Here is a 15,766-nt window from a genome sequence, read left to right on the forward strand (position 1 = left end):
CCCATCGCAGAGCTGGCTTCAAGTCACACGTCATGAACCCCAAAGGGATCTTTCCCGATGAGCCCGGGAACCCCCCAGGGATGCAGATTAGCCGGGGTAACAGACCGCTTGTCCCGGGCGTCCAGGCAGGGGGGAGGAGACCCCGGGGCCCGTGCCGGGAGCCGTGTGCACACCTTGCGGAGGAAAAGTGGGGCTAAAATTGGACTTCCTGAAGATCTTTTTAAAAAAATATTTTGAAGTAGAATATTCGCGGTATGGGTTAATTTTACGTTTCGTCTCGTCTGGGCCACAGGGCCCAGATGTTTGCTCCAATGTTATTCTGGGTGTTTCTGTAAAGGTGTTTTTGGATGAGGTTGATGTTTAAGTTGGTGGACCCTGAATGGAGCAGGTGACCTTCCACAACGTTGGGGGGAGACGGTCTGCAGGTGTGTGGCACCCTCCCAAAGTCGTACGCTGAAGTCCGAACCCCAGGACGGTGGTGTCAGGACATGTTTTGGGAGGTGACTCCGGAATGGGACGAATGTCCTCATCGAAGAGGCCCAGAGAGCTCCCTTGCCCCTCGTGCCGTGTGGGGATGCCACATGGGGATGCCACGTGAGGGTGCGCGACAGGTGTGTGGCCAGGAGGAGGACTGTCACCCGCTCGGCCGGCCCCAGGCCTGGGACTTGCAGCCTCCGGAGCTGGGGGCCGCGCGTCTCTGCCATTCAGAAGCCATCGGGGTGCGCGGTCTTGTTACAGTGGCCCGGGGGCCTGAGACAGCGGGCCTCTGCCCACCTGAGAAGGCCCGAGGGGAACAGGCTGACCTCTGAGAGGGGCCCTCTCCGGCAGACGGCCTGTGGACTCCGGCAACCCCTCCTCCCTGGGTCTCTGGCCACCCAGCCTGCCCCCAGCATTTCGGATTTATCGAGCCTCCGTAGTCCCGCGAGCCCATCCCTGCCGTCGGTTTCTGTCACCCTGCCGGTCCTGTTTCTCTAGAGAAGCCTGGCTAATACAGAAGTCCTCCCTGAGTCCACATAAACCCTCTCTCAAAACTGGACAGGACAGTCCCTGGGCTGTGGGGTCCCAGGTCTAGGGACCAGGGGCAAATTTAGCAAGATGAGTAATGAAATCGAGGCCAGGGGTGCCCGAGTGGCTCAGTCCATGACGCGTCGTGATCCGAGGTTCCTGGGATCGAGCCCCGCCTCGTCCGGGCTCTGCGCTCAGCGGGGAGCCTGCTTCTCCGTCTCCCTCTGACAGACGGAGACCAGCACAGATAAGACCTTCCGGGACGCCAAGCTCTGGACCAGACCGTGACCGCAGCCCAGGAGGGGCCCAGAGCTGCTCCAACAGGCTGACACTTTGAGCTCTCAAATGCCTTGAGAGTCTCCAAGTATCCAATCCCACCCACAGACCCCAAAAGCTGTCCCTGTCCGGATCCCTGGAGCTTATGAATATCACCTTCTGTGGCCAGAAAGGATGTGGCCGATACGGTGACATCAGATGGGAAGTTTGTCCGGGATTACCCTGGGGAGGCCCTAAATGTGATCACGAAGGTCCTTGTCAGGGGAGGCAGAGGCAGACCTGACCTGGTTCAGGGAAGGTCATGACCCTGGAGACAGAGAAGCCAAGAGAGCCTGGGGCCACCAGGAGCCGAAGACGGCAGACGCCCGCCCGGAGACCCCGGAGGAGGAGTGATCCCAGGCGGCGGCCTCCGGGACACGACGCATCTCTGTTGCTTTGAGATGTCAAGCTTGTGGTGCGGACGTCCGGCTTCCCGGGAAACAGGCACCCCCGCTGGAGAGCACATGGGCTCCCTGGGACCAGGGACCCCGCTGAGGCTGCCCCCATGTCCAGGCTGTGCGGCCCCCCAGGGAGCTGCTCTGGACCGCTGCGGGGAAGCCTGGGTCTCAACATCCAAGTGCCCGCTGCTCCCTCCCACGTCTGAGACCTTGGTCCCCAGCGCAAATAGCAACCCCCGCTTGGTGCCCGGGGCCACCTGGATGTTCCTCCAGCAGATTCTCCCTCCGCGGCCTCCCACCGCCTGGGAAACATGGTCGCCGCGAAGGGGAAGAAAGGGAAACCTGCCCGCTTCAGGGAGCCCCGGGGCCTGGTCTGCTTCTCCATAAAATAACTACTTGTGACCCCCGCGCCAGTGTCAGTGGGAACGTCCCGTGCATCAGCTCACAAGCCCCGCACGGGAACCCGCGGCTCTATGACTGTTCCCACTTGGCCAACGGGAACGTGCAGGCACAGAGGAGTTAAGTGACTCCCCGAGGTCACACAGCTCCTGGGAAGCCGAGTGGGGCTGGAACCAGCATGCATGTACCGGGCCCGAGGCGCCCCGGGCTGGTCTTGGAGGCGCCCCCTCCCCCACAGCCCCGACTCGCTAGAAGTCCCCTCAACAAACGGCCCCTTCCGTGGCTGCGTCCCAGTCCTCATTCCTGACGGGACCGGTGGCAGCACTTGGCCTGGCGCGAGGAGAGCAGGGCGGGGGGCCTCCCCACCAGCCCCAGCGGCCCTCAGCCCCCCAGGTTACCCCTTCGAGCCCCTCTCCCACTCCCTCCCCGCTGTCCTGGGGCAGGCCGGGCTGCGTCGCGCTTCCGGACCCACCGACTGCGCACCCTGCCTCCTCCCCAGCGCCCCAAAGCCCCTCGCACTTGGGGTCCGCCCCTCCCCTTGCCCCTCCCCCGGGCTGCGTGGGCTCCCCGCGGGGCCTCCGGAGGCGGAGCGCTGCCCAGGCGTCGGCCAATCAGTGCAGCGTAGCCCCCCCCCCCGCCCAATCAGAGGGAGCCCCTGGATTTGCTGACGGGCCGAACCCCGGAGGGCTGGGAGGTGGCGGTGTCCCGCGGCCACGGATGCGCCTCTCCTGCGGATTTGGCGGATTTGGCCCGGGCGGACCCTCTCGGGACGGGCTCTCCGCTGCCAACGCCGCCAGCCGCGGGGTCGGCAAGGCCACCGACATCGCGTCTCCTTCCGGACCCACCGGGCCTGACCCGGCGCCCCTCCCCCAAGCGTCCCCCGCTACATTTGTTCAAACTGCGGCCTAGGACGGCAGCGGTTTTCCGCCCGGGAGTAGGCAGCGTCCCGAGCCCCTGCGGGTCCCGGTTCACCGCCACACCGCGCTCCCCTAGCCGGATCTTACCTTTCCTCTGGGTCCCCGTCTCCCGCCCCCGTCACGGCGCCCCAAGTTCAGACGGCCGGTGCCCCCACTGGGCACGTGAACGGAGTCCCCACCTGGCCCCCTGGCCGTGCCCTCCCCACCTAAAGGGGAGGGAGCCCCGCTTGCCCCGTTGAAATCCTACACCCTAAGTGCCTAGCCTGCCGGGAGGGGGGAAGCCCCGGAGCCCTCGGCCCGCGCTCCCGCCCCGGTTTCACCTGCAGGTCCCGCCCCTCCCTGCGCGCCCTGCTTGGCGGCCCCTCGTCCCGGGCCCTGCTTCCTCTCCCGTTTGCACGGGAAAGGTCACCTCCACGGAGCACAGATTGTGTTTTCGGAGCGGACCCCTCGCGCCACAGAGGCCCTGGCCTGCCGCAGGTGCGCGCTAGTCTCTGCTGAGGCGCAGGCAGGCTGCTGGAGGTGCCTGGGGTCGGGGGAGCCCTCCCTGCTCGGCCCGCGCTTACACCCTGCCTTCCCCTGCACCGGCCTCTGCCTCCCCATCAGCGGACTTGGAGAGGGTCCCGGGACAGGGCGAGGACGCACAGCTCCCGCCAGCTCCCCGACACCAGAGGTGGGGCGTCTGGGATCCCGGGCCCCTCTAGGGGCCGCCTCTGCAGGGAGGACACCCCATTCCTCGCGGCCCCGCCTACCTCCCTGGAGCGTACCTGGCCTGCGCGGACGGGGAGGAACAGTGACTCACCAGGCCGGGCCGCGCCGTGCAGGCCAAGGGCGCTGGGCGGGGTGGGAAGGGAGCAGAGGGCCCTTTCCAGACCAGAAAAGAGGAGAGCCACGGCCTTGGAGGAGGCGACGGGAACTGGCTTCCACGCAGCGGGCCCCTCGGAGCTTGTACCAGCCACACCTGCTGTGGCCTGTGGCACAGCCCCCCCCCCCCAAAGGATCGGGGCGAAGCTGGGGGCGGATCTCCCGGACCTAGCGCTGGACTGGAGAGGAGAGCCCGCCTGCCCTCCCGCCTCCCGTCCGTTCATTCACTCGTTCCCAAACGGCCGCAGGGCTCTCACTTCCCCTGAGACTTGGAGGTCCCGACTCCCGTGGGGGAGAGGGAGGGCCGGGGGGAGGACGGCGGGCACTCAGCCCAGCCCAGCCTCGGGCCGGGAAGCGCCGGCTCCTGGGGTGGGGGCGCGGTCGGCGCCGCGGCGGCCCGGGCGCTTGGGGGGCGCGGACGGTCTGTGCGACCCGGGGTACAGCACGTGGCCTCCCACGGCCCCTCCGGCCCGGCAAGCCTCCCGCAGAGCCCTCGGCGGTCCTCCTGCCCGGGAACGCGCACCAGCACCCCGCCGCACCCAACTCCCCGGGACACCTTCGGCGCCCCGGTCCCCGCGCGTCGTCCCTGCGGGGGAGGGCCACCTCGCGGGGCCTGTGGCCGAGCTTCCGTCCCGCTAGCCCCGCCCCCCCCCCTCGTGAGCCGGACGGGGCAGGGGTGGGATCAGAGGCGAGGCCGGGCGGGGCCAGGGCAGGCACTCGGCGCCGCGGCTGGCGGAGCGCTCAGAGCCTCGGGGACGCGGGACGCGGAGGCTCAGCTGGGCTCCGGCGCCCCGAGAGCTCCCGCGGCCTGAGGATTCTCGCGCTCCGAGGTCTCCCGAGCTCCGAGGGCTCCCGCGGCCTGAGGTCTCCCGAGCTCCGAGGGCTCCCGCGGCCTGAGGTCTCCCGCGCTCCGGGGTCTCCAGCCGCCCGGCTCTGAGGGCTCCCTCGACCCGAGGTCCCGCCCCCACCATGCGGCTGAGAAGGTGAGTGTGCGGGTGCCGGGGACGGAGCGGGGGCGCCGCGGGGGCGGGGAGCCTGCTCCCGGGGTGGTCCGATAGGACACCCGCTCACCTGGTGGCCCAGGCGGATCCGTGGGAGGGTCGGCCCCTGGGCGCCAGGCGGCATCCGGAGCCCCTACCTGCAGGCGGGTGGCGTCCTCCCAGGGGTGGGGCAGGTGGCGGAGGACGGAGGGCAGCGCGTGGGTGTACTCGGAGGCGGGTCCCGCGAAGGAAGGGTGAGAGCGAAAGCTGGAAGGAGAGCAGGCGCAGCGACTAGCGGACAAGTGTCCCGGCGCCCCCGCCCTGCCTTGGCCACCCGCGGCAGATTGCCCAGAGGCACGCCATGACCTCGAAGTGCCAGGATCACTCTCCAAGAACAGCTGGTGCCCACTGGCTGGTGCCATGTCCTCCCCCACACCTAGGATCCCTGCCCCCATCAGCCTAGCCTGAGGGAGGACGGGCTCAGGCCTGCGCATCACTCCTGGTCCCTGCTAGTGGGAAGACTGGAAGGCCAGCTTTGCTCCCAGCTTTTTGCCAGGATACCCACTTTGCGTGGAGTCGTGGGGTCGGCAGGCTGTGCGCCCCTTGATAAGCTGGTATGGCGGTGACACCTGGGTCCTGACTCCCAGCCTTCCCAGTTATAAATGTAGGTCCTTGGGGCGCCTGGGGGGCTCAGTGGGTTAAAGCCTCTGCCTTCAGCTCAGGTCATGATCTCAGGGTCCTGGGATTGAGCCCCACATCGGGCTCTCTGCTCCGCAGGGAGCCTGCTTCCTCCTCTCTCTCTGCCTGTCTCTCTGCCTCCTTGTGATCTCTGTCAAATAAATAAATAAAATCTTTAAAAAAAAAATAAAATAAATGTAGGTCCTTGAATGTCACAGTCACCCATACCCCAGAGCCTGGGGCTTGGCCTGGGGGCCAGGGGGAACAGCAGAGGCCTAGGAGGGCCGAAGTGAGCCCAGGGAGCACCCAGGGAGAAGGCAAACCTGCCTCCCTAGCCAGAGCCCAGAGCATGTGCTCATGTGCACGCCCCCAGAGCGCCCCCAGATAACCCAACAACGGCCTAGCAGGCGTATGTCCCCTGGACCCTCAGCACAGAATGGGGGTCTGATGGGCACTGTGGGAGACTGTGGGTCTCCTGTGGGGAGTCACCAAGGGGTTTCCACAGCCTTGTGTCTTAGAAGGCAGCTCTGGCTCCAGGGAAGGGGGCCGGACAGGGAGGTCTGGAAGTTGTCCCTACAAGCTGGAATGGTGACCCCAACAGGCTGTGCCTTCTGTAGGGTGTGGGGGAGCCCCTGGTGGCCCAGGGTCTGGCTTGGCAGGACAGCAGTGCACGCCGGAACGTCCCCATGAGGCACGGGCCTCCATGCCCACTCAGATGACAGCTGTTGGGGGTGGGGCGGGGGTGCCTACCGGTCCAGAACGCAGGACCCTGGGAGGCCTGCAGGCCCCGGTGGCGGGGCAGAGGCGCGCAGGGTGCGGAGTCTCCCAAGTCCAAGGTCGGCTTTAAGGAGTCTGGGAAGTCCCCAGAGGGATTTGCTGGCCCTTGGCAGGCGAGCTGCCTGCCCGCTCCGAGGAGCCTTCAGATCTGGTTTCTGGTTTCAGAATGACCGCGTTCCTTTCCTCCCGTGGGCTCCCCGGCAGCTCAGCGGCCGCTGCTGTTGGCCACGTTAGATCCTCTCTGTGTCCCAAACTTCTTTTTTTAAGATTTATTTATTTATTTCAGAGAGAGAGAGAGAGAACGAGTGGGAGGGGCAGAGAGAGAGGGAGGGTCCGTGAGCAGAGGAGCCGGACCCGGAAACTGACCCTGAGGTCGTGACTTGAGCAGAAACCAAGAGTTGGCGCTTCACCCACTGAGCCACCCAGGCGCCCCTCTGTGTCCCCAAACTTAAATGTAGCTTTGCTACAAATCCTTTCAAAGTGTATTTTCCTGATTTCATGTAGTTTCTTGGAATCCATCCACAGCAAAGGCCAGGCCGGCAGCAGGCGGAGGGCTGTGACCTTGGGGAGGCTCCCACCATCCCCTGTGATCACACTGTCGGCATCGGGGGCCTGGCAGGTGGCTCAGGACTGTCGGCACTGCCAGGGGTGGCCCTGACCGCCCCACCAGCGGAGTCACCCCCACACCCAGGAGCCGCCGGACGGGCTGAGGCCGTGTGTGTGGTCACAGTTCTCCCTGGGCACGACCACTCCCGCCGCGAGGAGCAGTCTGCCCTGTTTGGGAGGAGCAGGAGCTCACCTGCCTTTCTGGTTGTTTCTTTCCAGTCCCGGACCGCTCCTGCTGCTGCTCAGTGCCCTGCAAGCCGGTAGGTCCGGGGGCTCCCGCGGGGCGCCTCTTCCCTGCCCTCAGCGGAGCAGGGAGGCTGTGGGTGCAGGTGTCCTGTGGGTGCGGGTGTCCGCAGGGCCCTACCACGGCCCTCTTGCCCCTCTGGGGGCCCCCGCGAGGAAGCTGAGTCCGGAGTTTGGGTAACGAGCAGACCAAAGGCCACGGCAGGGGCCGCTTGTGCAGGCCCCAGAGTTCTTGTTTGAGTCCATGTTTCACGGAAGTAGAAGGCAGCTCGTGCTCCGTGTTTCCGTCCCTCTGCTCCCCGATGCGCTGGGGCCCCCTCTTTCTCCTGACCCCTTCGCCCCAGTTGGCCCCCAGGAATTTGCAAAGCCGCCATCATGCAGAAAAGCAAGGAGCAGGTTCGGCAGCACGTGGAAGGCTGAGGGCTCGCCAAGCCTTCCAGCCCCGAGGGTGGCGGGCCGGGGACACGACGGCTCTCCCCGCAGGTGTTTCCGTGGTCCCGACGGTTGCACCACCCTGGGAACAGCCTGTCAGCCTTCCTGATGTAGTGCGAGCGTCGAGCGAAACTGTTTCCTTATAGATGTCTGAACAAAAAAAAAAAAAAAAGGAAACATTTTACTTTGAATTAATTGGAAATACCCAGGAAGTAGCCGAAATAGCGCAGTGTGGCTCTGGGTGCCCCCCGTCCCCCCACTTCTCCCGACGTTAGCCTCTCCTGTAAGGATAGAAATCCACATGCTTGCCAAAAATACCTGAATTTTAAGTATGCTTTCCCATTCCTACGTCCATCTGATTAATACGTTGCATTTCTGCTGAAATGAGTCAGAAGTGGTGTTTGAGTCTTGCGACCAAAAATCCTCCTCCCGTCCCCCCAGTAGAGTAACTTTGCCGGCAGGGAATCCGTTGCAGAAAATCAGTTTCGTCCTTTTCCCTCCCAGCGGATACTCGAGAGCAGGAAGTCAGAGCGCTGGTGGGCAGCGACGTCGAGCTCAGCTGCGTCTTCCCCGAAAGCCCCACTTTTGATCTAGACGACCTTTACGTGTACTGGCAAATCAGCGCCGTGGGCCACCCGACGACCGTGACCTACTACCTGTCAGGGAACAGCTCGGCGGGCCTCGAGGACAACCGCTACAGGGACAGGGCCTGGCTCTCCCCAGACAGCATGAAGCACGGCGACTTCTCCCTGCGCCTCTACAACGTCACCCCTCTTGACGAACAGAAGTTCAACTGCCTGGTGTTTAGGAAATCCTTGCAGTTACAAAAGATTTTGGACGTGGTGGTGACGCTGCACGTGGCAGGTAAGACCATGGAGGCCGGCGGGACCCACCCCACCCCAGCCTTACCCCCCCTCCACCCCCCGGAGTCCGTGTGGACAAGGCGCGGTCCTGGGCTCATTTCCGTCCATAAAGAGCCTCCTAAAGTCTCCGGGCGGGTCTGCGTCTAAGCGGGTGTGGGGCGGATCTGGTTGAAAACACATCTGCCCCGAAGGAAGTCCCCTCTAGCCTGAGTTGACCTGGTCTCACGCATGAACCCCGAATCTTCCGTCTTTGCCTGGAATTCTGCAAACCAGCTCCAGCTGGAGGTTCTGAGCGAGATTAGGAGCGAGCGCTGGAAAGCACTAAGTGAGAGAGAACGTGGGAAGGCCGTTCAGGCCAACCCAGGACCTCCGCGCAGCAGACAGACGGGCTGTGTCATCGGGAGTGGGGCCGCGCGCCCCTCCGCTTCTGACCTTCAGCCCCTGCCGCCCTCCCCTCCCACCCCCTCCCCTGCAGCGAACTACAGCGTGCCCGTGGTCCGCGCCCCACAAGGCCCCTCCGAGGACGCGGAGCTCACGTTCATGTGCACGTCCGTGAACGGCTATCCAAAACCAAACGTGTACTGGATCAACAAGACGGACGACAGCGTGCTGCCCGAGGACCTGCAGAACAGCACGGTCGTCCTGAACGCACGCGGCTTGTACGACGTGGTCAGCGTCCTGCGGGTCAGCCGGACCCCCAGCGTGAACGTCGGCTGCTGCATCGAGAACGTCCTTCTGCACCAAAACCTCACTGGCCTGTGCCAGACAGGTAAGGTCCCCCGGGGTCCGCGCGCTGAGGCCAGCCCGAGCCTGGGGGCCTGCGGTGACTCGGGGACTGACCCCCGCGAAGGGTCTTGGCTGTGGCTTCCCAAAGCTGGTTGGAAGCGGGAGGAGGTGACAGGCAGCCCTTGACGGGCAGGAGCGGGGCTGGGCATGCAGGGCACGTGCCCTGACTCAGTGGTCACTCTCAGTTCAGCGTTGCTGACCCACTTTACAGACGAGGGACTGAGGCCGGGAGGTTGTGTAGGACCGGGCAGTGAGGGCATCAGGATCGAAGCTCATGCCTGCTCCGTCTATGAGCTTGTGCCCCATCAGAAGGCCAGAGCCGCCACGCTGGGGCTCCGGCTGCTGGAACCGGGCCTGGTTGCTGGCTTGGGGTGTGGGGGGCTGGGGTTGGGGTACAGGCAGGTACTAGAGGCCCCAGGCTCTCCATCTGCGTGTCCCTGTCATGACGTTGAGATGTCAGGTTCCCAGCAGCTGGCAGTGGGGTCCGCGGGCCCTGCCTGCTGCAGGAAAGTGATGCTGCCCCAGGACCGCCCCCTGCCCCCGGTAACCTGCAGGTCCTGGTGCAAAGTGGAGGGAAAGGCCGGGCTCCTTGTGCAGGAATGGGGAGAATCCGAGATGGCAGCAGCAGAGGGTGACAGCACGCACAAGCCTCCCGAGTGTGGGCCCGGGCCTGCGTGGGGCGCACGCCGTGACCCCTGGGAACGGCGGCAGGGCCACCGTCTTCCTTCCAGAAATCAGGGCACAGCCTTTTGAGTCTGTGGGCAGGGTCTCTGAGCTCAAACGGACCAGGACAGGGGGCAGCACCAGACAGCCCGCCTCTGACCACGGCCTCTGAGCCACGTTCTCCCCGCAGAGCAGCGTGGGCGGCGGGTGGAAGGGAAACCAGAAGGTTCCCTCAGGCAGTGGTGTCGGTTCTGGCGCTGTGGGACCGCTGGGAGCCCGGACAAGCTCCCCACGCCCACGCCCAGTGGATCAGCACTTCCGGCCCAGGTGTGGGTGCTGCGGGGGCTCCCGCGGCCCCGGTGGGGGTGTGGAGGGCCACCTGTGCCCCCAGGAAGACGGGGGGGCTCCCCTGAGGGACAGGACCCCTTCCCCCACCAGCCTCGGGGTTTCAGCGTCCCCAAAACAGCACCTCCCTGGGGCCCCTCTTGCTGGGTCAGAGGGTCAGAAGGCCCTGCCTTTCCTCCGTGGCCGTTAACTCTTGGGTTCCTTTTCTCTTCCAGCAGAAACGTTCACGACCCCCGAACCTGGCAACATAGGGAGCCACACCGACATCCACAGGAGGGAGCACGGGACAGTGCTGAGCACCCTGGCCGTGCTGGGTGTGGTCGTGGCCGTGGCCGTGGCCACCGGCTGGGTGTGTAGGAGCCGATGTCCCTGCGGGTTTCCAGCCAGGTAGGGGACCAGGTGCCGGGGCTCGGGGCTGAGGGTTTCTCAGGGTGGCATGAACCAGATGCCTTGTTCAAGGTATGGGTGCGGCAGGAGGCCGTGTTCTCGCGTGGGGCGGGAGTGGCTGCTTCTGAGCGTACAGGTCAGGATGGGGTCCGTTTCTGTGGAAACCGAGCTGCCTCAGGTCCTGAACTCTGGCCAAAGTTAAGAGAGGTGGAGGAAGTCTGGGTGTGGACCCTCTAAAACCAAGCAGCAAAACTCACAGAAAAGCCCAGAACACGAACGGAGTCACGCCCCAAGGGTCAACCGGGAAGGACCCTGGGAGGGGGCAAGGGACGTCTCCCCTGGGCGGAGAGGCCGGCGGGCATCCCCTAAGATACTGACAAAGGCGGGGCCCTTCCAGATTTGTCATGGGGTGAGGGCCTGGGTAGCTGCTGGATGGACAAGTTGGTTCCGAGCTGGAGCCTTTCCCTGGGGCCTCCCTCGCGTGGCCAATTCCATCATCGCAGAAAGACTTCCCACGGCCGCGGCCCTGACCCGCTGCCGATCCGGCCAGGCCTGGGGAGGTGCCCCCGGGAGCGGCCCCTCCCCCGCCCTCTGCTGCCCACCCTGAGTGCTTCTGGTTCCTTCCCGCAGGTACCTGGCTGCAAAGCCAGAGCGGACGTTCCCTGGTGAGTGGGCGGCGAGGGAAGGGGCGCATGCGGGTTACGGGAGCGGGCGGCTGGGGGCTGCCTTTGGCATGAGCTGTACTCATGGGACAGATGTACCCAGGGGATAGATGTTTCTGTTTTCAGAGACAGAGTGAACCCCTGGGGACCCCCTCGGGAAGCTGCTTCCCACTTGCCCCCTCTGGCGTGTAATCCGTCCTTGCTGACCTTGGGTTACGGAATTTTCCAGACACACACGCCAGCAGAGAGCCTGGGATGGTGACCGCCGGGCACAGCCCCCGAGCTTCACCCTCCCCCCCGGGGCCCCGTCCTCCCCACCCTACCCCCACGGGGCTCACGGGCGGCCAGACACTGAGCCCGTTGTCAGAGAACAGCTACGCGTGCGAGGCGAGCACCCCAGTCCCGGGAGCCAAGGTCGATGTGACCCCCCAAGTTTGGGGAACACACCCATTCACAGAGCCTCCGTCTCCCGCACACAGGTGCCTCGGGCTGCGAGGGGCAAGGGGCCGGCGTGCACCTGACAGCCCAGGCAAGTGAGCCCCGGCTCCGAGCCCCGTGAGCCCCTCCAGCCCTCTGGCCGCCCAGGGGAGGTCGGGCCCCGGCTGGGCATGAAATGCAGCACCCCCCCCCGGGGGGGCCCCACTGGTCCCGGGAACCTGCTCCCGGCGGCTGACAGGCGGCCCGGGACGTGCTCCTGGGGCCACGCGAGCCCGTGTCCTCCAGCCTGAGACCAGCAACTCGCCTAACCCTCAGGGCCTGCCTGTTTTTAAGGCGGACGGAAGCACACCGTCCGTGCGTTTTCAAAGTTTTCGGCCCTTTGTTTCCACCCTTCTAAGCCCCCAGAAAAGTCCGCCGTCTGCCTCCCCTGCCCCAGAAGACAGCGGGCGCCGGTCCCATGACCCCCTTTCCCTTCTTTTTCTTTCTAAGACTGTGTCTGATGCGAACTCGCCGCCCGGGAGGTGGACAGGGCTGCTGTGAGATGCCACCAGGAGGGACGGCGGACGGCGGCTTGAGAAGTGACTCGGGCAGGCCCGGTGGCCAAGGGGGACCGTCTGCCCCCATCGGCGCCATTAACAAGGGGGTTTCGTGGACGCGGGGCCTCTCTGGCCTGGAAGGGACACCAGGCCCCTGCCTGACCCCAGGGAGAGCACTCCAGGGGCTGCCCCGATCCCGGAACGAGGACGAGGACCTCTCAAGAGAGTCAGCGGGACACACGTGCCCCCACGTGGGCGGGCCCCCCAGCTCCGGCGCTTCGTGATGGCTCCCTCCTCCACCCACCCCTGCAGCCCGCGGGGCCCTTCTCTATCTCCGAAACCCACGGGGTTGGGGGCAGTGTGGCTTCTCTGAGACCGGCGGAGGGCGTCTCACTTAGGGGGAAGAGTGAGGGCGCAGGCTCTCCTGCGACTGCCCCGCTGGGTGAAGGTGACTCAGGGGTGTTTGTGGGACACGGAGGCGCCAGTGTCTCCCTCCCGCCCCCTGGGATGCAGGGCTGTGTGTCTGCACGTGTGTGTGTGTGTCCAGGACGCCGATCACAGTCACGGTCAATGCTGCAAAACCCGACAGACTCCTGGGGCTTTGCGTTCCTCTGAGATCCTCACTGGGAAGAAACCACGATCTTGTTTGTTTTGGCCCAAAGCTGGATTTTAGTCCGAAAAAGTCCGCGGAATTTTTCGAGAAGATAGTCTGCTCTCGGGCAGCCCTGGCAGGAGCCACGGCCTCCGAGGGCGCAAAGGAACAACCCAGAAACTCGCTCAGGCCGGACAGGGAGCGCGCGTCTCCGGGGGAGGCTTCGCCAGGGGCCGTCCAGGGCCCGCAGTGGCAGCGCAACACGCGTGGAGGGGGCGTCCTCCTGGCATCAGAATGTGGCGTGCGTTCCGTGCTGCCCGCCGCACCTGCCACCCCCAGCCCACCCAGAAGGGACAAACGCCAGGCTCCTCGGAGCCCCCCGGGCCCTGGGGGGGCATGCAGAGGTGTGCGGCCCAGGGCTCTGGCCGTTCCCATGTTGTGGCCCCGAATGAGTCTAGCTGCTCGTGCTTCCAGAAGCTTCTGTGAAGAGGCTGCCAGGTGACGCAGGTGTGCACAGCCCCTGGGAAACGCAGCCTGTCGTCCCGCCTGCAGTCACTCAGCACTGACGGCGTCAGGAGCCCCCAGACCCGGACCTGGACTGGGACAAACACGAGGACCAGGCTCAGGGCGAAGCTGAGCCCAGCACTTTCCAGGAGAAACTGTTCGTGTCTGTTTCTGGACCCGGAACTCCCCTCACGGCTCTGACACGAGCGTGGCGAGACCCGTGAGCATCCGACTGCGTGAAGCATGCGAAGGGACGAGTCCCTGCGGGGGGCCGGGGTCCGTGGCGTCCAGAGCGAAAGCACGAGGGCGGCCGGGCTGCGGGGAGGGGTGGCGGGGAGGGGGCGCAGAGCCAGCCGCCAGCCCCGGCCGCCCTCCCTGCAGCCTGCAGCAGACCCCGCTTGCGGGGCGCCCCCCGGGCAGTACCCAGCGTGGTCTGGGAGGAGGTACAGCGACCCCTCGACCTTCAGCCTGGACATCACCGTCTGTGGGCGGGTCGTAGACCATTGTGCTCACGTCCGCTTCTGGAAACCCGGTTTACGAGAATACAAGATGAAAGCGGTGTCTGTGTCCAGCGGCTTCCCCGCCTGCCCGCTTGTCCTTCCCGCTGGCCTAGGGCCCCCCGCCCCGTCGGGGTTCACCCCGGGGAGTCGTGTCCCCCGGGGACGTTGGGCGAGCTCTGGCGGCACGTCTGGTTGTCACTCGCGGGGTTGCCACTGGCCTTTAATGGGGAGAGGGACACAGAACGGCCACCACAGAGAAGCTCCCCGCCATGAGGGTCAGTGTCCGGGAGCGAGAATCCCTGCCCTCCGCAGGGCCCTGGCCCCGGGAGGCAGGGTGATGGGGCCCCCGTCCCCTGCCACACGGGGGCTCCTGGGCCTCAGGGGATTCCTGGGTCCGGGCTGGGGAACGTCTCCCGTCAGGCTCCTTCCCGTGCAGCCTGGCTCCTTCCAGAGCCTGGAAGGGCCTCAGTGCGCTCAGCGCCTGGCCAGAGGCCCTGCCCCGACACCTGTGCCCTTGGGAGTCCTGGCCTCGGGGGCCCTCCCGCCACGGCCGCTCACCTGCACGCAGCAGGGATGGGAAGACCACTGAGGAGGAGGAGCCCGGGTGAGCACGCAGGACGCCTCGTCACGAGGGCGGGGGACAGAAAGGTCAGCAGCCTGTGTGGCCTGAGGCAGACACTTGTCCCTGCTGTGGGGTGAGGAGGCAGAACGAGTTGCTGCCCACTGGCCCAGCGGCTCGATGCTTTCTAGAAGCCTGGCCAGCGTGTCAGCCTCCGCCCTGGGGAGGGCAGCTGCGGCTTTCCGATGGCCATTCGGGCCAGGGCCGGAGCCGGCAGGCGGGCTCTGGGCAGTGTGAAGGGTCCCCCAGCCCCACGCCTGGTCCCTACCCCCCCCAATTCCCAGCTTTCCAGAAACAGAAGGCAGTCACTCCAACGGGACCTGAGATCATTCTGCCCTTGGAGACGGACTGCACCCAGACACCCCAGCAGGGTTGGAACTCCCGCTCCCGCTGCTCCTGGGGGTTCTCCAGCCCTGACAGGGCGCCCCAGCCCCGTCCTTCACCCTGGTCCCCGGCCCCCTCATTCCCACCCTCCCAGGGCCCGTGGGGCATCGGTGTCAAGAATCCAGGGGCCTCCTGTGCCGTGAGCACCCTTCAGGGGCCAGGAGCTGAGCCCTGGGGAGGGGGCACCTCCTGCCAAAGGCTCCAGCTGGGAGGCCCCGGGAAGGACCCTGGGGCCCCTCACATCACGGAGGAAAGCTGTGATACCCAGCGCGGTGTGGGGCTGTGGCCCACCAGTTCCCAGCGCGACAGGCCTGGCCTCCGGGAGCAGAGGCCCCTACAGACCTGGACCTGGGCCTTGGGGGAGTGACGGGGGCTGTCCCAGCCAAGAACCGTCCAGGATCCTCCCTCCTTCCCACACCGTCCTCCCCGCCCCGTCCTTCCCTCCCCCACCATCCTCCCTCCCCTAGTCCCCTGTCCCCGGGGGCCACCGTTCCCCTGGGAGAGCGTGACTCATCTCCCTGAGTCCCCCATGTGACCCCAGGTCTGCCTGGGGCAGGTGCCAGGGCTGCTGTGAGCCGGCCATGGGGAAGGGGAGGGCACCTGTCCCAGCCTGTGGGGGCGGCAGTCACCGGACCGCCCCGGGGATCTGTGCTCCGAGGGCCCAGAAGGCACAGTGTCTCGGGGAGTGCAGAAGTCACGTGTGTGGTTCAAAATGTCACCGTGAACTGACCATGGTGGGCACAAGGGGACAGTGACGCCACCTGCTTCAGAGCCGGGTTGAGTCCTGCGTCACATTCTCACCGGCGCGCTCACCCGGGCTCCTCCTCCCTGGTGGTCTTCCCATCCCTGCTATGCGCCAAGCTTTGGCAGAACACA

The 15,766-nt window shown here is 65.8% G+C and overlaps 1 protein-coding gene across 1 annotated transcript; it reads left to right on the forward strand.

Moving 5' to 3' along the window:
* The first annotated feature begins 4,744 nt into the window (after positions 1-4,744).
* On the forward strand, positions 4,745-13,940 carry ICOSLG (inducible T cell costimulator ligand). The gene is made up of 10 exons (XM_080820826.1): positions 4,745-4,878; positions 7,156-7,196; positions 8,116-8,475; positions 8,950-9,243; positions 9,472-9,631; positions 9,815-9,934; positions 10,114-10,250; positions 10,484-10,655; positions 11,286-11,320; positions 12,245-13,940. Exons 1-10 carry the CDS (start codon positions 4,865-4,867, stop codon positions 12,253-12,255), a joined length of 1,344 nt encoding a protein of 447 aa, XP_080676952.1. The 5' UTR covers positions 4,745-4,864; the 3' UTR covers positions 12,256-13,940.
* Positions 13,941-15,766: the final 1,826 nt, after the last annotated feature.

This window comes from Martes martes, assembly GCF_963455335.1.
Source record: "Martes martes genome assembly, chromosome: 1".
Classification (NCBI taxonomy): Eukaryota; Metazoa; Chordata; class Mammalia; order Carnivora; family Mustelidae; genus Martes; species Martes martes.

Excerpts from the sequence above, each read along its gene's own strand:
- ICOSLG (XM_080820826.1), top strand. Across the intron at positions 8,476-8,949 it reads GGTGACGCTGCACGTGGCAG|CGAACTACAGCGTGCCCGTG; the intron begins GTAAGACCATGG and ends CCTCCCCTGCAG. Across the intron at positions 9,244-9,471 it reads CACTGGCCTGTGCCAGACAG|ACGAGGGACTGAGGCCGGGA; the intron begins GTAAGGTCCCCC and ends CCCACTTTACAG.